At 48.5% G+C, this 25,061-nt stretch overlaps 1 protein-coding gene across 7 annotated transcripts in view; it reads right to left on the bottom strand.

Moving 5' to 3' along the window:
• Positions 1 to 17,668, bottom strand: part of LRRC20 (leucine rich repeat containing 20) — a 71,551-nt gene extending 53,883 nt beyond the window's left edge. For 3 of the 7 annotated variants that reach the window (XM_002756273.5, XM_009009801.5, XM_035268097.3), the window contains exons 1-2: positions 17,592 to 17,668; positions 11,663 to 11,807 (exon numbers count right to left, since the gene is read on the bottom strand). In XM_002756273.5, the coding sequence (XP_002756319.1) occupies positions 11,663 to 11,744 (82 nt within the window). In that variant the 5' untranslated portion in view covers positions 11,745 to 11,807; positions 17,592 to 17,668. Of the gene's footprint in view, positions 1 to 11,662; positions 11,808 to 16,565; positions 16,633 to 17,591 lie in introns of those variants that run through there. The other 4 variants (XM_035268095.3, XM_078345667.1, XM_078345666.1 and 1 more) reach the window with 2 other exon arrangements.
• Between the last annotated feature and the right edge of the window lie 7,393 nt (positions 17,669 to 25,061).

Below are 25,061 nucleotides of genomic sequence, written 5' to 3'. Positions count from 1 at the left end.
GCTGAGATAGTGCCACTGCACTCCAGCCTGCACTCCAGCCTGGGTGACAAATAAGACTCTGTCTCAAAAAAAAAAAAAAGACCTGTATGTAAATGTTCACAGCATCATTTTAATAATAGCCTAAAAGTGGAGACAATCCAAATGTCCACCAGCTGATGAACAGACAAAGGACATTTCACATATCCATTCAATGGAATATTATTCAGCCATAAAGAGGAATGAAATCCCGACATGGGCTACAACATCAATGAAACTTGAAAACATTTTGCTAAGTGAAGGAAGCCAGTAACAAAAGGACAAATGCTGCATGATTCCATTTACATAAATTGTCCAAAAGAGGCAAATCTATAGAGACAGAAAGTAGACTGGTAATGGCCTGGGGCTGGGAGGAGATCAGGAAACGGAAAAGGACTGCTCACAGGTCCGGGGTTCCTTTTTTGAGTGACGAACATGGCTTAGAATGAGACAGGTGATGGTCATACAATCTTGTGAGTATACTAAAAAACACTGCATTGTGTACTTTAAAATGCAAATTTTACGGTATTTGAATACACCTCAAAAAGAAATGAGGACAACAGGATCCAACTGACAGGTGGTTCTGAACATGAAATCAAACGTCTGCAAGGCTCGTAGCACAGCGCCTGGAAGGTAGTTTGTGCTCAGTAGATAAGAGATGCTACTATGAGGATGCAAAAATACTGTTGTTATTTGAGAATGTGTGGCAAAGATGTGCTTCGGCTCTGTCATCCTGGAGGAGAGAAAGGACCCCGAACTGCGTTTATTCTAATGACCCCTTGTCTAAAGACAAGGCAACAACTGCATGTGCTATCATGGGCTCTGGGACTCTCCAAAAAAAAAAAAGAAATCTCCTTCCTGGCAAGCCAGTAAGAAGAAAAGAAGCCCATATTCAATTAAAATCAAAAGCAAACCCCGCACAGAACACAATCAAGTGACACACACAGTCAACAGTTTGGGATATTAAATTATTTTAATTTAACTGATGACTCACACAAACATATTCATACAAAAGGGAATAAAAACAGCAGCCAGGATGATGCTAATAGTGTGGACACCAATGGCTCTAAAGGGACCACAGCTGGTCCCAGTGGAGGAGGCCATGTGGCCAAGAGCCCTGGGCAGGCCCTGAGGTCTTCCAGCTAAGAAAGCAGCAATCAGTCCCTTTTTGTGGATAAGGAAACAAAGGCCCAGAGAAGTTAAGAACTTGCTGAAAGCCACACAGTAAGTAAGGAAAGGGTGGAGCTTGACTTGTTCTTGAGAACATCACCCTAAAGGGTGATACTCTGCCATTAACAGGTGCCATTAACAGACGTTCATTAATGAACCAGGTAGCAGACCCTCACCACTGAGCCTGCCATTGCCTTGACCTTGGACTTCCCAGCCTCCAGAATTGTTAGAAATAAATCTCTGCTGTTTCCATTTTGCTATAGAGCCCTGAATGGACTAAGACAGCTAGCCTCAAGTGCGTAGAGACGAGGATGTTGCTAAACATCTGACAAAGAACAGGACAGCCCCCACCACAAAGAAGCACCCCGCTCAAAACGCAGAAGTGTCAAGGTGGAGAAGTGCCCGCCTGGGGACACAAAGCCTTCCTTTCAAATAGGTGCAGAGCCCTCAAGGGAAAAAAGCCCTCCCCTTCCCCAGGGGGCACAGGAGAGGAGACAGAGAAGGGTCATTCTCTGCCTCCCAGGACCCCCAATCCAGAGTGCACATCTAGCAGTGGCATGCTAGGCAGAAGGCTCCAAGTCACCCCACTCCACAGCACACCACGGAGGAGGCAGAGTTGAGAAAAGTCTGTCTCCTTACAGGGGAACTCAGTCCCCTTGGGAGAGCAGCACAGACCCTGCATTGGGGACCTCCAGCCCCCTCCCCTGCCTGACAGATTCCCACTTGCTTCCCCCGAGAGGCAGGGAGCCAAGGATGGCAGACCTGAGGCTCAGCCCTTGTGGCAAACACAACCAGGCGGCCTCGGCCGTCTGGGGGCTGCTGTGTGAGAGCCCAATCCCTCCTCCCTGCTCTTAGAGCTGGACTGTGCCAGGCTGACCCTCAGGACTCGCCAGGCCAGGAGACATCACAGCAAAACACATTCCCCTCACCCCTACTAGGTGCCAGCCTCAGCTCTGGGCCAGGAACTACAGGTCAACAAGCCCCGGTGAGGGCCAAGACCACCACCCCCACCAGGCCAGAAAAGCTGCTGCCACTCCAGTCCCTGGCTGCCTCCTCTCAGGATAAGACTGTGCTAGAGAGATGCCTGCCTCCCTTCCAGACTGGGCACTCCTGGGCACATGCATTGCCCTACAGGCAGGGCATATACAGCAGCTGTTCAACATATACTTTTTGAAAAAGTATCCAGTGGCAGTTTCTGAATCAAACAAAGGACAAGGTTCTGATTCAGTGAGTATCTATTAAGTGCTTCCTGAGTACTCTTATTCTAGAAAGGGGCTGCAACATCAGGTCCCCGCAGGGGTGGACAGAAATGTAAACACAGGAAGGGAGTGGAGCCCTGGTCAGGACCCTGGAGCCCACACCCAGCAACAGCCTGGCCAGGTGCCCAGGCTCAGCTTCTGGTGCTCGGCTTGGCCTGTGACCGGGCGCCACCTGCCGGCCAGTACAGAAGGAGGCAAGCGCTCCGCCAAAGCGCAGGTGGGCCTGGGGGGAGGAAAGGCAGACACACCCCTCCCACTAGCCTTGGTCTCCATTAGATTCCACAGCTCCCAGCCTAGCTGCTCAGGTCCCTCTGCAGGAGCCCCTCACATCCATGTCTGTATTCATTCATCATCTCCCACATGCACATCCAGAGCCCAGGCAGGCAATGCCCCTACCCCATCCCACAGCAGCCACCAGGACAGGAAGCTCTAAATTGTAACCAGTAAGCTAGTGACTCAAAATACAAGGCAGAAAAGAATCAGACACAGTTCATGCTAAAATGCAGATCCCCAGGCCTACTGGTAACATTCAACGTTTAAAGCTCTAGAGTAGGGTCCATGAATTTGCATGCTTAACCAATACTCAAATGATCCTGAGAGAAGAAAATCTTTGTGACCTTGGGTTAGCCAAAGACTTCTCACACACAGTACCAAAAGTACCCTCTGTAAAAGAAAAAATGATAAATTAAATTTCATCAAAATTAAAAATGTGAGCCAGGCAGGTGGCACGCACCTATAGTTCCAGCTATTCTGGAAGATGAAACAGGATCTCTTGAGCCCAGGAGTTCCAAGCTGCAGTGTGCAATGATTGCACCTGTGAACAGCCACTGCACTCCAGCCTGGGCAACATACCAAGACTCCACCTCTAAAAACAAAACTAAAAAGAAAGAAAACCCAATTTTTTTAATGGGCAAAAGATGTGAATAGAGATTTCATCAAAGATGAATGGATGGCCAACAAGCACATGAAAAGTTGTTCAACACCGGCCGGGTGTGGTGGCTGATGCCTGTAATCCCAGCACTTTGGGAGCCAAGGTGGGCAGATCAGCTGAGGTCAGGAATTCGAGACCATCCTGGCCAACATGGTGAAACCCCATCTCTACTAAAAATACAAAAAGTAGCTGGGCGTGGTGGCAAGTACCTGTAATCATAGCTACTGTGGAGACTGAGGCAGGAGAATCACTTGAACCCGAGAGGCGGAGGTGGCAGTGAGCTGAGATCATACCACTGCACTCCAGCCTGGGCAAGAAGAAGCAAAACTCTGGCTCAAAAACAAAAAAAGATGTTCAACATCATTCATCATCAGAGAACTGTAAATTAAAACTAAAATGATTCACCTCTTAATACTACAAAAAAAGAAAAATAAATCAAACTATAATGAGATATATACCCTAAAGAATGTATACAATTAAACACCATATCGAGTGTTGAAAAGGATGTGAAAGAATTGGAGCTCTCAATCACTTTGGAAAAGAATGTGGCCATTTTTTATAGTCAAACATGCACTTAATGTATACAATTGGCTCTCTATATCTGTGGGGTTTGTATCTATGCATTCAACCAAACACAGAAAATATTTGAAAATAAATAATACAAATTTTAAAAAGCAATACAACTATTTACATAGCATTTACATTGTATCATGTATTATAAGTAATCTAGACATGATTTAAAGTATTCAAAAGGATATATGTAAGTTACATGCAAATTCGACACCACTTTATATAAGGGACTTGAGTATCCTTGAATATTGATATCTGTGGGGCTCCTGGAACCACAGGAGACTCTGTCTCAAACACACACACACACACACAAATAAAAGATGCTTCTCACACCTTTGTTTCCTCATCTGTAAAATGGGGGTATTAACATCACCTTTGTCATAGGGTTATCACGAGGGATTAAATGAGTCAAAACCAGCAAACTGTTTGCCACAATCCCTGGCATTTAATAAGAGCAAGTTGGCCAGGTGCAGTGGCTCACATCTGTAATCCCAGCACTTTGGGAGGCTGAGGCTGGCAGATCACGAGGTCAGGAGTTTGAGACCAGCCTGACCAACATGGTGAAACACCGTCTCTACTAAATATACAAAAATTAGCTGGGCATGGTGGTGCGTACCTGTAATCCCAGCTACTCAGGAGGCTGAGACAGGAGAATCACTTCAACCCAGGAGGTAGAGGTTGCAGTGAGCCAAGATTCACACCACTGAACTCCAGCCTGTGCAACAGAGCAAGACTCCATCTCAAAAAAAAAGGTAAGTCCAAAAGATCAAAAATAGAGAATCTGAGTCTGGGCTCAATGGCTCACACCTGTAATCCCTTGAGGTCAAATCCCAGCCCTTTGGGAGGCCAAGGCAGGTGAATCACTTGAGGTCAGGAGTTCAAGACCAGCCTGATCAACACGGTTAAACCCTGTCTCTACTAAATATACAAAAATTAGCTGAGCACGGTGTCAGACACCGTAGTTCCAGCTACTGAGGAGGCTGAGGCAGAAGAATCGCTTGAATCCTGGAGGTGGAGGTTGCAATGAGCCGAGATCATGCCACTGCACTCCAGTCTGGGTGACAGAGGGAGACTCCATCTCATTAAAAACAAATTAGAGAAATTGGAAGACAAGGATAGGTAGGATAGTCTGGGGAACCAAGGGACTAAGGCTTAAACACCAAGACTCCTGCAGAAATCTGGGATTTTGAAGGAGTACCTTTAGTGAAAGGGGTAAACCAGAGAAAATGAAAATCTACTACTTAATAATAAAAAATAATAAAATAATAAAAGTCTACTACTTGATAAGACAAAAAGAAGTTTTGTCTTTGCCTGGGCAGTGAATTTTTGAAAAACAAAAACAAAACTCTCCACTAAGATTCTGAAATCACAGACGTGTTCATATTTAGGGTTTGAATATTTACATCCCTTAATACACTACAGAAACCCTTAGGGCTGAGACGTTAACAGAAGATGTGCTTCTAGGCCAGTCACACTCAGGCACCTGACCAAAGCAAGCATGACCCCTCCAGAGGACACAGCCCGCAACCCAGGATTACACAGATGACAGTCCACCAGACAGGAGCACAGGGTCCAAGTTATTACATAAAGTCCACCCAGAATAACCTACTGTGAGCTAGAGTCAGCAGGAACAACAGACTCCAACCCCCAAGAATGTCCTGTTATAGAAAAAGCAGGCCAGGTGCAGTGGCTCAAGCCTGTAATCCCAGCACTTTGGGAGACTGAGGGGGTTGGATCACTTGAGGTCAGGAGTTCAAGACTGGCCTGTCCAACATGATGAAACCCCATCTCTACTAAAGATACAAAAAATTAGCCAGGTGTGGTGGCACACGCCTGTAATCCCAGCTACTTGGGAGTCTGAGGCAGGAGAATCACTTAAACCTGGGAGGTGGAGGCTGCAGTGAGCCGAGATCACGCCACTGTACTCCAGCCTAAGGTAACAGAGAGAGACCGTCTCAAAACAAAGAAAAAGCGGTACAGTTTTAAAACAAGTATAGGCTGAGAAAAAAGGATAGCTGGAGGCCAGGAGTTTGAGCCTAGCCTAGGCAACACATGAGACCCATCTCTACAAAATATTTTAAAAACTAGCCCGTGTAGTAGCAAATGCCTATAGTTTCAACTACTTGGGAGGCTGAGGTGGGAGGATCACTTGAGCCCAGGAATTCAAGGCTGCAGGGAACTATGACTGCGCCACTGTACTCCAGCCTTGATGACAGTGCAAGACCCTGTTTCTAAAATGATTAAAGGATAAAAAATTAAAAATAGAGCATAAAAAAGCAATAAGATTATTCCCTTAAATCGGATTTTTTTTTCCAGTAAGACACAAAAGATTTATTGGATCTAAAGAAAAAGTAGAGTATATTATGTCAGATTTTCTAAATAGAACTTTTTTTCACTCAGGCTGGAATGCAGTGGCTTGATCATGGCTCACTGTAGCCTCAACCTCCAGGGGTCATGCAATACTCTTGCCTCAGCCTCCCAAAGTGGCTGACAGTATAGGTGCACACCGCTGCATCTGGCTAATCTTTTAAATTTTATTTTTGGTAGAGACAGGGTTTACCAAAAATACAAGCAGTTAGCATGTATTGGGTGCTTGCTGTATACTAGGTGCTTGGGGGCTCGCAGGGATGCGTGTAGAGAGTATTGGGGAATATTTGAAAAGGCCTGAGGAAAGGCTCCCAGGCCTTTTCAAATCCTACTCCTCTGCAGTCCCGATCATTCTTTAAAAGCCAGCCTCCCGGATCACCTGAGGTTGGGATTTCAAGACCAGCCTGACCAACATGGAGAAACCCTGTCTCTACTAAAAATACAAAACGTTAGCCAGGCATGGTGGTACATGCCTATAATCCCAGCTACTGAGGATGCTGAGGCAGGAGAATCCCTTGAACCCGGGAGGCAGAGGTTGTGGTGAGCTAAGATCATGCCATTGCACTCCAGCCTGGGCAACAAGAGTGAAACTCCATCTCAAAAAAAAAAAAAAAAAAAAGCCAGCCCCCATGCACACATCAGAGCTAGGAGCCTAAGACCCAGAGGAGCAGGGTGCAGGGAAGCCTGGCCCCACAGCCACAGGCTAGAGGGAAGGGTGGGGACAGACGGAAGCCCCTTAGGGGTCCAGGACCCATGGAAGCCCAGATAGAAAAGGGGCAGGGAAAGAGCCTGGCTCAGGGGAGGGAGGCTTCCTCTGGTGCACAGTTTGCAACTCTGCCTGCTCCTTAGAAGCCTCCAGAAGATGATGCTGAGGAGGGCTGAGGGGCTGGGAGGAAAACAGCTTCAACTCAAGCTGAGGGCCTCCCAGGGGACAAATGGAAAGGAGCCCACCTCTCTGGGGATGAAGCCTGGAGTTGGAGTGGAGTGAGAAGGGCTGGCATCCTTGCCTCGGGTTACAGGAGGAAGCAGGGCTGACTCCAGCTCTAGCCAGAGGTGCCCCAGGAACACAGGGGGAGCATGAGAAGTGCTTACTAGGGTCACCTGCCTGAGTAAGGTGAGAGCAAGCCTGTAACTGAGCTCCTCCAGCCCGGTCTCTACAGGGGATCTCCCACTCTGCAGCAGTGCCTGTGGCTCTGGAGAGCCATCCTAGGAGGGAACCCAGGAGGAAGGGAAAAGCCAGGGAAGGCTGTGCCTCTCCCAGGGGCCTGGGCTTCCAGAACAAGCTACTCCTGAACTCTCAGCTGTTGTTGGGACATGTGCTTTATTTCCATAGTGGCAGATGGTCCTCTCCCTAAAATCTATTCTCTAATTTTAAGAGTAATAGGTTCATGACAGAACATTTAGAAAATGCAAAGTAGTATTTTCTAACTCCCATTTGCATATTGGTTGCTTTCGTTCCATTTTCTTTCCTACATACATGCACAGGTTTAACATAATTAGTACCTTACTCTACATATGGTTTGGCAGTCTTGATTTTTTCTGATTCACGTTTACCTGAGAACGTGCCAGTCTTTATTCAATCATATAATGAAATGTTACGCACCATTGTTGATGGCTATATAATTAGCATTGTACAGACTGAGCGCAGTGGCTCACGCCTATAATCCCAGCACTTTAGGGAGCTGAGGCAGGTGGATCGCTTGAGGCCAGGAGTTCAAGACCAGTTTGGCCAACAGAGCGAAACTCCATCTCTACTAAAAGAAATATAAAAGTTAACCAGGCATGGTGGCACACACCTGTAATCCCAGTCATTCAGGAGGATGAAGCAGGAGAATCACTTGAACCCGGGAGAGGGAAGCTGCATGAGCCAAGATTGCTCCACAGCACTCCAGCCTGGGTGACAGGGTAACCGAGACTCTGTCTCAAAAACAAACAAAAAAAGCATTGTATTGCTGTAACCAAATTTATTTAAGCAATTTTCTGGTACTAGGTGTTTCAGATGCTTCAGATTCTTAGCTATTTTACATGAGAACCATATAGTTACTTTATGATTCAACTCAATTACTTCTTCCTCCAGAAAGCCTTCCTGGACCACTTCAATATCCAGCAATCTCTCCCACCTCTGAATTAGGACAACCTGTGTTCCGACCGACACACCTTAGCATGGAGCCTGTGTGTCACTGCTCTCCGAAGACTGTCTCATGGGTGGTAGGCTGGTCTCAGGTCCAGGACTCTACTGCACACATTCCTGGGAGCCCCCAAGCAACTGGTATACATCAGATACTTAATACATGATAACTGCTTTGACCCAGCCCCCTGAGATTATGTGAACCTGATCAGCTCCATTTTCGAAGGGTCAGGATTACAGGTGCCCACTATGGCCCAACTGGAAATTTTGCTTCTTCTCTGGCCACTGCATAGGTACAAAGGTTCCCTGTTATTCAATCACGACCTCAAGACCCAGTCCCCTCCACATGAAAGTCTTGAGCTTCAAGCAAGATCACCATGGCTAAAGGTTCTCCCAACTTGACTAGAACTTCACAGAACTCATGACCCTGGCAATCACCAAACACTGTACCCACCCCAGGGCTGCATGGTGGAGACAGGGCCCAAGCTCTGGTGCCAGACAGTCAGGGTTCCAATCCCAGGCATGGCAGTGGTCTGGCAGGGCAGCCAGAGGACTGCTTGGGTTCTTTGGTGGGTATGGTCCCCAGGCAGTGCAGGGGAGCTGGTCACAGCATGCCCTGTCCTAGCCACCCTGCACACTTCACCTGATACAAGGTACCCACTCTTCAGCTCACAGAAATGCCCCCTGCCTTGCAGAGGCACCTGACCTTGCAATCTCCAGTCCACAGAAGTTGAAGTTCAGGGGTTTCTCAACACGGCCTTCCAGGCTCTCCGCCTGCCAGGCACCATCCCTCACCACCTGCCCCAGTGCTGCTGTGGCAACTGGGCAGGGCCTCTCCAACTCAGGCACACCTCTGCCACTGCCTGGAGTGACTGTCTCCTGAAACATCCTCTCTCAAACAGCACCCATTCCCTAAGCAGCTTCCCTGACGCCCCTGGGGAGGATTCAGTTTTCCCGCCCCTCCGCCTCTCTACTCTTACCATATCTGAATGAAGTGGAGCTGCTGTGTCCCTCTCCCGTGACACTTTTATTTATTTATTTAATAGTTTTTAGATGGAGCCTCACTCCATCACCCAAGCTGGAGTGCAGTGGCAAGATCTTGGCTCACTGCAACCCCCACTTCCTGGGTTCAAGTGATTCCCCTGCCTCAAACTCCCAAGTAGCTAGATTATAGGCGTGTACCACCACTCCAGGCTAACTTTGAATTTTTAGTATGTTTTGGTAAGTTGGCCAGGCTGGTCTTGAACTCCTGCCCCAAGCAATTGGCCGACCTGCTTTGGCCTCCCAAAGTGCTGAGATTACAGCCATGGGCCACCATACCCAGCCCCCTGTGACATTTTGAAGCAGGGATACGTTACTCACCAGAGATCTGTCAATTTGCACTGAACCCTCCATTGGAAAGCAGTGAGAAGCACACCAAGCACAGACCTGGCTAGCTGACACCCAGAGAAGGTGCATTTGCCAGGGGAAGGACTTAGGTCCCACCAGCTTTTGGAAATAAGGAAAAATTAAAAATAATAGCTGCCATTTACTGAGTTCCCTGCATACCAAACACCTTACAGACAATCCAATTACTCTTAATTACCTTGATGAGGTAGACACAATTACCATTCCCATTTTACAGATGAAGACACTGAGGCTCTGAGAGGTTAAGCAATCTGCTACAGTACCAGTAAGTGGGTGGCAGAGTAGGGATTCAAATCCAGGCCTATGTGACTCAAAGCCTAGCTCTCAACCGCAGTCTCAGTGGAGAGGCTTGAACAACCATATTACTGACCAATACAGAATTCCAGAATTCCTTCACTGAGGGCTCACAGTCATCAGCTCACTAGCTTAAGGCATCTTCCAAGGGCTTCCCTCCAATACGAATGACAATCTTCAGTGAGCCTGCTGAGAGAGGAAATGCCTCTCACCTTAGTTAAGCTCAGGAAATGCTTCCACACGTTTACAAAGTGGCTGACACTGTGCTGGGCTCTGAGGCAGGGCAGGGGAAGGGGAAGCAAACAACCACAGAGTCCCTGCCCTCTACAGATGCTGAATGGTGATACAGAGGAGGAGGGGGCAAAGGGTGGATGAGATAAGGCAGAGGGCTTCCTGGAAGAAGCAGTGATCAAGCACATCCTGAAGGCTGAGTGTCTCTCCACTTCCTGGACCACCTCTCTCTGTCTCAGAGAGAGCTGTGCAGTCCAGACACACCTGGTGAGTAGCTGCTTGCAGAAACTGGAAAGGCATTCTCTCTGTGACTTTGCTGAGGCAGTAACCACCATGGAAGGAAGCAATCCTTTGTGAGACAGACAGACACACACACACACACACACACACACACACACAGACACATACACCCCTACCTGCCTGTGAAATTCCTCTCTGTGTACCTAACTTCAATTCTGCTTGTCTATCTGCAAGATCATCCCCAAGGCAGGACTGTGCTCCAGGCCTCTACAGTGGTGCCTGCATTCCAGGGGTGAGATACATGTGCCCACACACACACACATGTGCACACACACTTGAACACAAGCACTCACACATAGGCACACACACACAGGTAACTGCACTGTATCCCCTGCTGCCCCTTGCACTTGGTGGATAATATCTGCTGAATTTAATTAAATATATCTGCTGAATTTAATTAAATGGGATCATTAGCCTAAATGCTTGGGAGTGTTGGGGTAATTGAAGGAATAAAATGCCCTGGCCAATTCAAAGCAAATAATATATATGACACAATTCAAGAAAAGATAGTGAGTGTAAAGGAGTCTCTCAGCTGAGTAACCTCGAAGAAACCCATTTTGCCATCTTCACCCTTCTTCACGCGATTACAGAGGCTAGCCACGCCCAGCAAGCATCATTCACCCCAGGGAGCCCGTGAAGCTTTAACAAGATAACACTGAGGAGGCGCCCAGCACAGGGCCCGGCACACAGATGCTACTCGGCCAGGACCAGCTCTGTATTTTCACCTGGCCCAAGGGCACACACACTAGGTCAAAGGACAAGCAGGCAGGTCCCAACACTCAGTGGTTTTCAAACCTCTTTGACCCGGACCCACAGTAAGAAATGTCTTACACAAACTACACACTGTTACAATAAATGTTCCACAAAACACTTATCATCAGAATGAGGTTGCACACTGTTGCTTGTGTCTTTCATCTCTTTCTATTTCATTTCTAAGCTGGTCTCACAATTGCTTCCAGGGAAGTTAGGAAAAGCCCTGCCCTCACTCACCCAGAGTATCAGAGCCGCTCTCCACCGTCTCGTTGACCTTCCTTGCTACTCTGGCCACGGCCTCACCCATCTTCTTCAGCATGCAGACACAGGTGTCCTGCTGCCAGCCCCCAGGCTGGTCTGCTGCTCACAAAAGGGCCTGAGCCTGGGGAAGATGCAGTGTCATGAAGTGCCCGCCTGCCAGCCAGGGGCCCACACAGACATCCCCCTCCAGCATCCTTCTCTCCCAGGACCCAGGCTGCCAGGAAGCCTGCAGGGAGGGCCCCAGGCCACTCACCTCCTCTTGCAGGGCCCAGAACTCAGGCCACATCCAGCTTGGCCTTTGCACAGGCTGGTCTGCCAGTCAGAGGGTGGGGGCAGCTGGGTCCTACTGGTTTTCTGGGAGGATCAACATGTGTGACCTCACCAGACACAAAGACCAGGCCTGAACCAGCAGCCAGGCAGGTGTGAGGATTCATGGGTGTGCTTGCCCGTGATTCACTTAATAGGCAAGGCACTGGGGAGAAGGTAGGGTGTAGCCAACTGCTGGAGAAAGACACCTGTCCCTCCATCCCACAGCCTCTGAGCTGGTGCCCTATCCACGCACCCCCAGGACAATTTCCCCAGCTTCCCTGTTCACGCCACACATATCTGCCTTGTGCATGGCAGGAAGTGGGGATATGAAGGCAAATCAGAGCCCTGTGAGCCCATCAGAACACATGGACTGGCAGTGGGTGGTCTCTACAAATTTCTTTCCCATGTGCCAATAGGAAGAAGAGGTTATAGTACTAGCCTGCAGACCTGATTATCAGCCTGATGCTGAGTTTATCTGCAAGAAAAGCAGGGGAAGTGGTTAGGGATGGAAACAAGAGAATAGAAATTGGATCACTAGGGGAGAAGAGGCTGAAAGAAAGGTGAGGAAGACAAAATGATGTAAGGACTTGCAAACACCCTCAACTCCCTGTTTATTACAGAGAAGGAAACAAGGGCACAGAGAGGAGCTAGGTGACCTAGCCAAGGTCAAAGTGAGTCAGTGGCAAGAATCGGGTCAGCCCAGCTCCATAACCAGAGCTCACTTCTTTACAAAAATCACCCACAACACCAATAGCAGCACCCCATGGAGAGAGAAACGAACTCGAGTCCAAGGTCAGCACACCTCTTTGCCCCCAGATTCCAGTCCCAGCTTCACAGACAGCTCAAGGAGCTCCAATGAACTCACCCCAAGGGCCAAAGGCAGAAGAAGGTGAAGGGCAGAGAGAAGGGGCATAGGGACAGCGCTAAGAGCTCACAGCAAGAAAAAGTTCCCATGTGCTTAACTGGACAAGCAGGGCAGGCAAGGCCAAACCAGAGCTGGCCAAGCCCACCCATCTGCTTTGAGGAGTTAGTATGAGTTTAATATGTGTGTGCATTTCCACTACAGAGGCTGGCACCAAAGGTTTGAGACACATGCACATGGTGCAGTGAGAAAAGACTGATTTTGGAGACAAGCCAAATGCTCAACTCCCCCATTTATTAGCTGAGAAGCCTTGCTAGAGTTTCTTAACTACTCTGAGCCTGTTTCTTCATCTGAATAGAAGATCTAGTAATACCCAACTTGCTAGGTTAATATGAGGATTGAACAAAATATATATACCTGTCTAGCTCAGAGTCCAGGACATGTAAATAATCAATAAATGATAGTTGAGAGGATAAGCAGTACACGTGTGGATGCAACACCAGCATCTAACCCCAGTTTAATAATCATGTGACTCTGAACAAAACACTTAGGGAACTCATCTTTGAGGAATGAGAGGAATTTCTATCTCTCCACCTCCAGGAAATCTCCTCTGATTGCCTCAGTGTTCTCTCTTCCCCCTCTGAGTTTCAGTAGCACTTAATGACTTAGCACAAGTCACCTGGATTATTTATGAGCTTTTAAATATACACATGTCAGCCATGTGCGGTGGCTCACGCCTATAATCCTAATACTTTGGGAGGCTGAGGCAGGCAGATCACTTTAGGTCAGGAGTTGGAGACCAGCCTGACAAACGTGGTGAAACCCCATCTCTACTAAAAATAAAAAAAATAAAAAATTTTAAAAAGCCTGGGCACAGTGGCTCACATTTGTAATCCCAGCACTTTGGGAGGCCAAGGTGAGTGGATCACCTGGGGTCACGAGTTCAAGACCAGCATGGTCAACATGGTAAAACCCTGTCTCTCCTAAAAATACAAAAATTAGCCAGGTGTAGTAGTGGGCGCCTGTATTCCTAGCTACTCGAGAGGCTGAGGCAGAAGAATCACTTGAACCCAGGAGGTAGAGGTTGCAGTGAGCCGAGATCGTGCCATTGCACTCCAGCCTGGGCAATAAGAACGAACCTCTGTCTCAATAATAATAATAATAATTATTAGCCGGACATGGTGCCTCATGCCTGTAATCCCAGCTACTTGGGAGTCTGAGGCAGGAGAATTGCTTGAACCCAGAAGGCAGAGGTTGCAGTGAGCCAAGATCGCACCATTGCACTCCAGCCTGGGCCACAAGAGTAAGGCTCTATCTCAAAAAATAAACAAATAAACAAACAAACATACCTGTGGCCTCCATTGGCCTGTGGGCAGCTTGGAGGCAGGGAATAGATCTATACTGTGCTTCTCAGTTAGTATCCCCCAATGCTGATGATCAACAGACATCATTTGTGTTTCAAATCTGAATACAGGTCAAGAGACTCTTACAACAAATCTAAGACACTGTCTAAATTGAGAAAGGTAAAAAATCCAAATGCCTAACAGTGCCAGGTGAGCAACCTACATAAGGCAAGCCAGTGCTGGGCAGCAGGGAATAGAAAGGACTGTGGCAAACTGGACCCAACACCTTCACCATGCTGCCTTGAAGACCGTACGCCTAAGCCTAAATCATAGCCATGTTGCTGACATCTTGGTGATTTGTTCTAACCCCTTTATGAATGGGAAAGCTGAGGACCCAATAGGGGAGGCAAATCAGCTAGATGAAAACAAAAAACCCAGGTCTTCTAAGTCCCAGCTTAGGACTCTTTCCACCATACCATGCTCCAGCCTTTCTCCATCTCCAATTCATCATCAATAATCACAAACATTTACTAAGTGTCTCCTAGGTATAAGGGATAAGAATGAAGAGGGAGGAAAGAAATACAGGAAACAGCTCTGACTTTTCATTCTGATGAGGAAGAGCTTTCTGAAAAACAGCACTGAAGCAATCCTGGCCACATAGCAGAGAGGGAGAGGAAGGAAAGTCACTAAGCTGCCCAGGGTCTGGGGGTAGCCCTGGTAGGATCACCTGGGCAGAATACAGGCACTATGCCTGCAATTCTATTAGCTGCCACCAGATGGGGGAGGTGGTGCCTTAGACCAGCAGTCCCCAAACTTTTCGGTTTCCTGGAAGACAATTTTTCCCACCTCAGGGGTAGAGGGGGATGGTTTCAGGATGAAACTATTCCAACTCAGATCATCAGGCATTAGATTCTCATATGGAGCACACAACCTAGATCCAGCACATTTCGAAGTTTGCAATAGGATTCAGGCTCCTAGGAGAATTAAATGCGGCCACTGATCTGACAGGAGGTGGAGCTCAGGCAGTAATGCTCACCTCCTGCTGTGCAGCCAGGTTCCTCACAGGCCACGGACTGTACCATCCACAGCCCAGGAATTGGAGACTCCTGCCTTAGACCACTGATGAAAACCAGTCATATCAAAAATTTCACCACTGGTGGCAAGTTCTGACACCCTATTGTGTGGGTCAGGGTGGACACAGGTACAGGAATAGAAACAACATGTAAATTCTAGGTGTCAAGGCAATTCAATAGGACGAAGGGCCCCTTCTATTCCAGAGGATGCTCGGAGTACAGCACAAACGTGCTCTGGACTCCCAAAAGATTCCTGCTGCCTAAAATCACCACACTCATTAACTAGCTAGGAAGCCATCCTCCCTTCACCTAAAACTGCCCCTTCCTCAGGAAGGAGGAATTGCTTCTTGAAGTCCAGCTGACAGGCTTGGGCTCCTCAGGGTACCTGGTCAGTGCCATGCACAGGAGTAGTGGTAGCGAAGAGCCACAGAGTGTCCCAAAAGGGAGAAACAGACACCATCAGCCCATGTGGGCCAGATTTCTGCTTGGGGTACCCAGTCAGCTGGCACTATTGGTCCCAGCCACTAGAGAGTGAGCCTTCGAAAATGTCAAGGAAAGCACTTCAAATCCCAGACACTTCAGCACAGGGTTAAAGTTCATACTCACACTGCCTACGAGGCATGGCCCTTTCCACACACCCCCAACCCCATTTCCTTGGAGTGGGAGTAAAGGGGCAAAGACAGGGTATGTGTTACAACAAGCTTCCCACTGGGAGGCAGGATGAGCCCGATGCTAGTAAGGCTATAGGGCCAGGCCTAGGGGGGATGAACAGATGAGCTGAGCAGCAGATGCACAGAGAGACTGAGAAGCAAGAGAGACAGGGAGCCAATCAGCTCCCAGATTACTGAGGGAGGAAACTGTAGCCCTCTTACAAGGTTGTCCTCTGCTTCTCTGTAGTGAACTAAGAGAAGTTTTTTGAGGAAGGCAGTGGAATCCAGGGTTTTGGAGTTATCAGTGTTGTGAGCAGTCCTATTTGTAAAATGGAAATACCACCTTCCTCGTTGGATTATTGTGAGAAGTAACTGATATGTAACTTTCGAGAAAGGACTTTGCAAACCATCAAGTTTTCCACACCAAGGCATTGCCAATAGGTAATTAACCAGGTGCAGAGAGGAAGTTTGGATGTAAGAAATTTAATGCCAGACAAAAACCAGCTTTGTGGGAGCTGGCAATACAGTCCTCCTGTTCCTATAACCTGGTTTCACCTCGACTCAGCTGGCTGGGGGAGGGGTGATTCTTCTTAAACCCTGACCTAGCCCCCTGACTCCAGCCCTTACCAGCAAGAACTCTACCTTATCTGCAGTCCCGAGACCTCTGCAAAGGAGCCGCTGCGACAGCCCGTCCCCACCATCTGCTCCTATATTTAGTTACTGGTGTGGTCAGTTGGGAACTTTAGAGCCTGGCAGCGGCTCGGATGGGCAACCGGAGCCTCCGGAGCCATGTGTGCAAGCTGGCCCCACCGCTGGCTCCAGCCCGGGCTCTGGACCATGCCAAGCCGGGAAGCCGGTGGGGAGGTGAGGAGCGACCCAAGCAGCCCCAAAGCCCCCTTCAGATCAGAACAAAGTTGACCCACTTTCCCATCAGAGGGAAAGAAGCCTGCTGGGACGTGAGCCGGACCTGCTGGCGACTCGTTTTTGTGCCATCGGGTTCGGGAAGCTCAGCGCGCGCTCCCTCACGAACATCTAGGGATCCTCTGACTGAACCTCCAGCACTAAGCGCGGTGGCCAGGCCAGGGTCCCTCCGCCCCGTGCGCCAGGACCCGCCTCACCCCTGGTGCCTGCAGCCAATGGCACCTCGTCCGCTGGCCCGGCAGGCGGGGACTGCGAGAATAAAGCAGGCAGAGGGGAGAACGCTAGTGATCGCAGAGGGCTGGGGGCTTCTACGCTGCCCGGAGGCCGGGCGGCACGCTCTGGAGCAGGCGTCTGCAGCTCCCTAGAGCGGAAGCAAACCCCGAAAGTGTCGCTTCGGGGATGAAATGCACAGCAGCCTTTCCCAGCAAAGGGCGCCTCCCGCCGGGAAAGGAGGCCCGCCCCGGAGCGCTTCTCCGAGCTCCCTATCCTCCGAACCATCGGGGTCCAGCCGCAGTAGGCAAGCAAGAGCCGGCGCATGCCAGGCACCTTGGCACGGCAAGAGCCTCCGCTGGTGCACCGCTGCTCCTTTCCAGCGGGTGACCTGGGGGAGGGGAGGAGACGCTGCAAAAACCGGGACACTTCTCGCCTCCTCTCCCCCAGCCCCTGCAACGCTCGGCCTCCGACTACGTTTACTTTGCGGGGCACGAAGAGTGTGGCCCGTTTCGGGCCGCTTTCGGCTCCACTTACGGCGACAATGCCTCCTAGCGCCCTGCGCAGCGCAGTCAAGCTCCCTCCGCCGCCGGCGGCGCCCCAGGCGAGTTCCTAGCCGGCAGGGCGGGGCGCGCGGAGATGCAGGATCTGCGCGCGCGGCCGCTCCTCCAATCCCCGCGCCAGGACCGGCACCGCGGCGGGAGCAAGCTCGACTGGGGCGGAGCGCAGCCAATCAACGCTGGACTGGCGCGCGCGGATCTGGTGCGCGCGGAAGGGCGGCCCGCGCGCTCCCGTTCGCCGGGAAGAGCGGCTTTGTGTGCGGCTTCTAGAGGAAGAACGCTGGGAGGGCGGAGATACAGTTTGACTAGGAGTACATCCCAGGATCAATAGGACCGGGGCTCCAGATGGGCTTTTCCCAAGGGAATGGAGTTGACTTAGCCAGATCAGGCGTACTTCGAAACACGTGAACGTGGTGAATAGAACTTTTTCTATGACGACTTCGGGTGCCCATTAAGGTTTTTAGTATATGCAAGGCCCTGTGTCTTGGCCCTGTATCTCCAAAGCCTAAAGTTCTCATCTATAAAATATGACTTGAGGGAGGGGCGCGGTGGCTAACGCCTGTAATCCCAACACTTTTGGAGGCCCAGGCAGACAGATCACTTGAGGTCTGGAGTTTGAGAGCAGCCTTGCCAACATGGCAAAACCTCCGTCTCTACTAAAAATACAAAAATTAGCCAGACGTGGAGGCGCGCGCCTGTAATTTCAGCTACTTGGGAGGCTGAGGCAGGAGAATCGCTTGAACCTGGGAGGCAGAGGTTGCAGTGAGCCGTAATCAGCCCACTGCACTCCATCCTGGGCGACAGAGTAAAAGAATATTTAATTCCGCCTCTGGGGTCTAGGCAGTCAAAGAATACACATTCCCTTGGGCCTCGATGGATGTTAAGAGTTTCATTATGCCCTCTCTACCCCCCTCCCCACAATATGTTAAAGTTCATCAGAATGTGATTTGATTTGGAAATAGGGCATTGCAGATGTAACTAGTTAAGGTCGTGCTGAAGTAGAGTGGGTCCCTAATCCACTGAGACTGGTGTAGTTTTAAGGGGAGAAGAGACACGGAAGAGACCACAGGGAGAACCACCTGTGATGATGGGGATGGGAATCGGCTGATGCATTTCCAAGGCCAGGAGTTCCAAGCACTGCCAGCAGAGACCAGAAGCTAGGAACGGGCATGGAATAATTTCTCTTTCAGAGCCTCCAAAAAGGAATTAACCCTCCAGAAACCTTGATTTCCGACTTATAACTTCTAGAGCTGTGAGTGAATAAATTTCTATTGCTTTACACCCTCCAGTTAATGTCAATTTGTTATAGCAGCCCTAGGAAAAAACTGCAATATGTTAGTAGGAATAAAGATAAGAGGATAATAAATATCTCCAAACTAAGTCTTTTGAAACTGAATACTTAGTATATGGAAGGCCCTGTGTCTTGGGGGTCTCAGCTGGACCCCCTCATGCATCCGGGTTCACCAGGCAGTCAGAAGGCTCTGCTTCGGGGAGGTGCCTAGCTGCCGACTGAAGCAAGTGGGCCACATATCTCTCATGTACTAACAGGCTAGCCTAATTTGTTCGCATGGAACAAGAATGGAATTGTGTAAGGTTTCTCAAAGTCTAGGTTCAAAATTGGCACTACTCCACTTCCACAGTTGTATTTACCAAACCAAATTGCAAGGTCAACCCAAGTACGAGGGTGAAGAAATAGACTCCATCTCCTGCTGGAAGGAACAGCAAAGTCACATTGCAAAGAACGTGAGTACAGGGATGAGCAGAAAGTTGGGACTAATTTTGTAATCTATCACAGGACTCAATAAGTATTCTTGGGCTGGGTGCGGTGGCTCACACCTGTAATCCCAGCACTTTGGGAGGCTGAGACAGGAGGATCACTTAAACTCAGAAGTTCGAGAGCAGCCTGGGCAACATGGTGAAACCCCATCTCTACAAAAAATACAAAAAGTAGCCAGGCGTGGTGGCGTGGGCCTCTAGTCCCAGCTACTCAGGAGGCTGAGGTGGGAGGATAGCTTGAGCCCAGGAGGAAGACCAGGTCTCAAAAAAAAAAAAAACAAAAACAAACCCTGTTCTCACAATACCTAGCATGTAGTGGGTGCTCAGAAAATATTTATCAACATTGGTAAGATTTTCAATCACTATGTTTACTGACTACATTCAATTCAATCAGTTGGCAAAATATTATCCCTCACTGTTAGGGTCTACAAGCCTCCTGCCATTGGCAGCCATTTTCAGTTTAAGAAAAGCAAGTGAAGGAATCAGGAAGGTAGGGCTGTGCAAGGGAAGCCCCTGAGGCTTTTCAGTGAAGAAGCTCAACTGGCCCAAACAAATAGGCTCCTCTGAAGAGATCCAGAGCATCTGTGGAGGCCTGGACCCCTTAGTGACATGGTCCAAGTCTGGCCACCTGAGTCAGAAGCCACACACCCTGCACAGACTCAGATGTTTGCCAGGGCTTGGCCATAGCCTCTAGAGATGTTTGAAATCCTTGCAAACTACCTGCAGATAGGAAAACTCTTGTGCTAAGACAAAATTGTACTATGGCTCTTCCTGGAGGGTCTGCCCTTCACTGGGCAAGATACATTCTCAGGGCACTTGTGAAAGGGACACTGTCCCACTGACAGAGTGAGCATCTCAACTCCTGTGACTGAAAACCCTGATAGAGTCTGCTTCTCATCAAAGAACTTCTAGACACAATCTCAAGACCTGTCCATTGGTTAATTTGTGCCACCACCCCCCCAAAAAAAAAAGATAGGTTGTAGTCCTAACCCCTAGTACCTAAGAATATGGCCTCATTTGGAGATAGGGGCTTTACAGAAGTAATCAAGTTAAAATGGAGGTCATTAGGGTGGGCTCTAATCCAATGTGATTGGTGTCCTTTTAAGAAGGGGTCATTGGGGCCGAGTGTGGTGGCTCACACCTGTAATCCAAGCACTTTGGAGGCCAAGGCAGGCGGATCACCTGAGGTTGGGAGTTCAAGACCAGCCTGACCAACATGGTGAAACCCCATCTTTAAAAAAAAAAAAAAAAAATTAAAAAAAACAACAACAACAACAGAAGGGTTCACTGGTACCTAGGCAGACACACATAGAAGGAAGATAATGTGAAGAGACACGGGGAAAAGATGGCCATCTACAAGCTAAAGAGAAAGGCCTGGAACAGATCCTTCCCTCACAGCTCTCAGAAGGACCCATTGAATACCTTGATTTCAAACTTGTAGACTCCAAACTGTGAGACAATGAATTTCTGTTGGTAAGATATCTGACCTCTGTAGCACTTTGTTGCAGTAGCTGTAATACAATATAAAACCATCAATCTCTCCTTTTTCATTCTATTTTCTTCATATTGGCCCCTTATCTCACACCTCTTGAAAGAAAAGCACCTTTGCAAGGTGCGGTGGCTCATGCCTGTAATCCCAGCACTTTGGGAGGCTGACGTGGGTGGATCGCCTGAGGTCAGGAGTTCGAGACTAGCCTGGCCAACATGGAGAAACCCCCATCTCTACTAAAAATACAAAAATTTAGCTGGGCATGTGGCGCATGCCTGTAATCCCAGCTACTCAGGAGGCTGAGGTAGGAGAATCACTTGAACCCTAGAGGTGGAAGTTGCAGTGAACCGAGATTGCACCATTGCACTCCAGTCTGAGCAACAAGAGCAAAACTCCATCAAAAAAAGAAAGGAAGGAAGGAAGAGAGGAAGGGAGGAAGGGAGGGAGGAAGGGAGGAAGGGAGGGAGGAAGGCAGGCAGGCCCCTTTAAATAAAAACAAACTGTGACTTTCCATTTACAGGTGTAAGTCAGACACCCCCCTCACCCCCCCGCCCCCCATCATCCTATTTCTCACTGAGTCCTCCACCTGGGGCCACACCTCTCCCTAAAGCTGAGCTACCAACAGCCAGGACTCCAAGTCACTGCCATCCTAAGGCACAATAGTTCACCCAGTACCTCTTCCAGAAGGTTCAGTCTGGTGAGGGGTGCCCACCCCTCTTACCCTGCCAGGTGCTGCAGGTTTACAAAAATGAGCAAGAAGTAGTGAACGCCCTCCAGGCACTTGTGCTCTGCTATGGAAAGTACAGTTCTAATAAAAGGTGACTCAAAAAGCCTTTCTCAAGCTTCAGTTGTTGCTGTTCATCTTCCTGATTTTTGCTGCATCTGAGCGCTCCCCAGTGGTGAGCTAGAGTAACTTCTGCCCATCTTTTCCCAGCTCCGGGTACAGTGCCTTGACCTGGATCACTAGAAATAGGCGTGGTGAGAAAACTTACACCATAGAAATCAGCACACATTACAAATCATGACCTTTTTTTTCCTGAAGGAAATGCTTTACCAACACACTATAGTATTATTTACTTTGTTTCTCCTTCAACTCACTTTTTAAATTACAGTTTATTTTAAAAAGAAATTGTGTGTCAATAAACAAGTGGAAACTAGTATCATTTGCCATGGGTAAAAAGTAACCTTAAAAATAGGGCCTTGGGGCTGGGGCACAGTGGCTCATGCCTGTAATCTCAGCACTTTGGGAGGCTGAGGTGCATGGATCACTTAAGGGCAGGAGTTTGAGACCAGCCTGGCCAACATGGAAACCTCGTCTCTGCTAAAATTATATAAATTAGCTGAGTATTGTGACACACGCCTGTAATCCCAGTCATTTGCGAGGCTGAGGCATAAGAATTGCTTGAACACAGGAGGCAGAGGTGGCAGTGAGCAGAGATCATGCCAGTGCACTCCAGCCTGGGCAACACAATGAGATTCCATCTCAAAAAAAAAAAGAAAAAATAGGGCTTTGATTGGGCACAATGGCTCACACCTGTAATCCTAGCACTTTGGGAGGCCGAGGTGGGTGGATCACATGAGGTCAGGAGTCCAAGACCAGCCTGGCCAACATGGTGAAACCTCATCTCTACTAAAAATACAAATATTAGCCAGGAGTGGTGGCACACACCTGTAGTCCCAGCTACTCAGGAGGCTGAGGCACAATAAATGCTTGAACCCAAGCAGCAGAGGTTGCAGTGAGTTGAGATCGTGCCACTGCATTCCAGCCTGGGTGACAGAGTGAGACCCTGTCGGTCTCAAAAAAAAAAGAAAAGAAAAGAAAAATAGGGCCTGAGCCTAGTGCAGTGGCTCACACCTGTAAATCTCAGCACTTAGGGAAGCCAGGGCAGTGGATTGCTTGAGCCCAGGAGTTCGGAGTTCGAGACCAGCCTGGGCAACATGGCAAAACCTGTCTCTACTAAAAATACAAAAAAATTATCCCAGTGTAGTTGTGTGTGCCTGTAGTCCCAGCTACTCTGGAAGCTGAGGTGGGCAGATCACTTGAGCCCAGGGAGGTTGAGACTGCAGTGAGCCATGACTGCACCGCTGCACTCCAGCCTGAGTGACATGAGTGAGACCCTGTCTGAGGGAAAAAAAAAAAAAAAAAGGCCCAACTGGGTGGTTCATGCCTGTAATCCCAGCACTTTGGCAGTGCAATGTGGGAAGACGGCTTGAGACCAGGAATTTGAGCCCGGACTGGGCAACATGGCAAAACCCCATCTCTACAAAAATTAGCTGAGCATAGTAACATGAGCCTGAGTCCCAAGTACTTGAGAGGCTGAGATGGGAGGATCACTTGAGCCCAGGGACGCTGAGGCTGCAGTGAGCCATGATCACGTCACTGATCACATCAGGGCAACAGAGTGAGACCCTGTCATAAACAAACAAACAAACAATATTATTAAGTTCTAGCAAATTACTGTTGCCTGATAAGGGGCTAAGCCTGAAGCCTGTTCTCTTTGTTATAAAAGGAGTCTAGGAAGTGCTAGAGAGATAGTACACACACACCTGCACCCTGGTTTATTGAAAGTGATTCAAATAGATTTGAAATGTAAATAACTCTTTCATATCAGTGCTGGTATGCCACCAGGAATACAGCTCCCATCTTGGGAAAGACTGTCATATTGCAACAAAGAAGAATGGTTCAATAGTAATAAGTAAAGAGTTTCAGGACAGGTTGTTCCCAATATGCCCACCAACTGCAGGAAAAGATGATACCCAAATAAGTCTTAAAGAAGTCTTCAGGGGCCGGGCGCAGTAGCTCACACCTGTAATCCCAACACTTTGGGAGGCCAAGGTGGGTGGATCACGAGGTCAAGAGATCAAGACCATCCTGGTCAACATGGTGAAACCCCGTCTCTACTAACAATACAAAAATTAGCTGGGCATGGTGGCGCATGCCTGTAATCCCAGCTACTCGGGAGGCTGAGGCAGGAGAATTGCCTGAACCCAGAAGGCGGAGGTTGCGGTGAGCCGAGATCGCGCCATTGCACTACAGCCTGGGTAACAAGAGCGAAACTCTGTCTCAAAAAAAAAAAAAAAAAAAGTCTTCAAAGAAGTCTTAAAATATTGAATTTCAATAGGCACAGAAGGCCAAAAAGTGGATGAGAGTGGAAAAGAAGTAGGGAAGGGAAGACTATTCCTAGAGGAGGCTCAGATGAGCAAAATCTTAAAAGCAAGAAAGCAAAAAGTATTCCTGGGAACACCAAGTGTTCGTTATTTATCGAAAGCTTGGGGAATAAGGAAGCAGTGCATGAGGGGGCATACTGAGCTGATTGTGAGAGCCTCTGATGCCAAGAAGAGGAGCTGATATTTGATTTAGTGGGTATTTCAGTTAGCTTTTACTATGCCACAAATTACTCCCAAATTTGGTGGCTTACAATAATAAATGCACTTCTCACAATTCTGTAGGTCAGCTGGGCAGGTCTTCTTGTCTGGACTGTTTGGCTGATCTCTGCCATCAGCAGGCACCTGGCTGGGGTTGGGAGGTCTGGGACAGCCTCACACATCTGGCAGTAAGCAGGCTGTTGTTGGTCTAAGATCCTCAGCTGGGACAGACCGTAGCCTTGTACCACATGGTCTCTCATCACCTGGGAGGCCAGCCTGGGCAGGAAAGCAAGCCCCAAAGCAAAAACACTTTTCAAGCCACTGTTTGTTGCACAAATTTGCTATTACCCCATTAGACAAAACAGGGCCATGCCCAGAATCAATATGGAAGGCCCACCCAAAAGTAGAAATACAGGGAGGAGTATATTGGAGACCATAACTGAAACAATGGCTCACAGTAGGTAATGGCGACCTTTTGAAAACCCCTGAGCAAGGGAGTGATGTTAGAGAGAAGCACTTTGGGGTAAAGGAACTGAACACAAGGTGACTTGGAAAAAGAAGAAAAAGAATGTTCAGACTTAAAATAGAACCATTACATTCTCTTTCTTTCTTTTTAAAAATGATTTGTGAATCACAGCATCTTGAGATGTGATGGCTGTTCGGGAAGCAAGGGTTGGATTAGAGAACGTTGGTATAGCAGCAAAGGAGGCAAGGCTGGGGGTGTGTTTCCAGATTTTTATCTTCATGGACCAGTACAATTCTAAAAGAAACAGGGTTCATCAACACAGGATTGTTGATGTTTTATGTTTATTTATT

Source organism: Callithrix jacchus, chromosome 12, assembly GCF_049354715.1.
Source record: "Callithrix jacchus isolate 240 chromosome 12, calJac240_pri, whole genome shotgun sequence".
Taxonomy (NCBI): Eukaryota; Metazoa; Chordata; class Mammalia; order Primates; family Cebidae; genus Callithrix; species Callithrix jacchus.
This window is presented reverse-complemented; position numbering and strand designations above follow the sequence as displayed.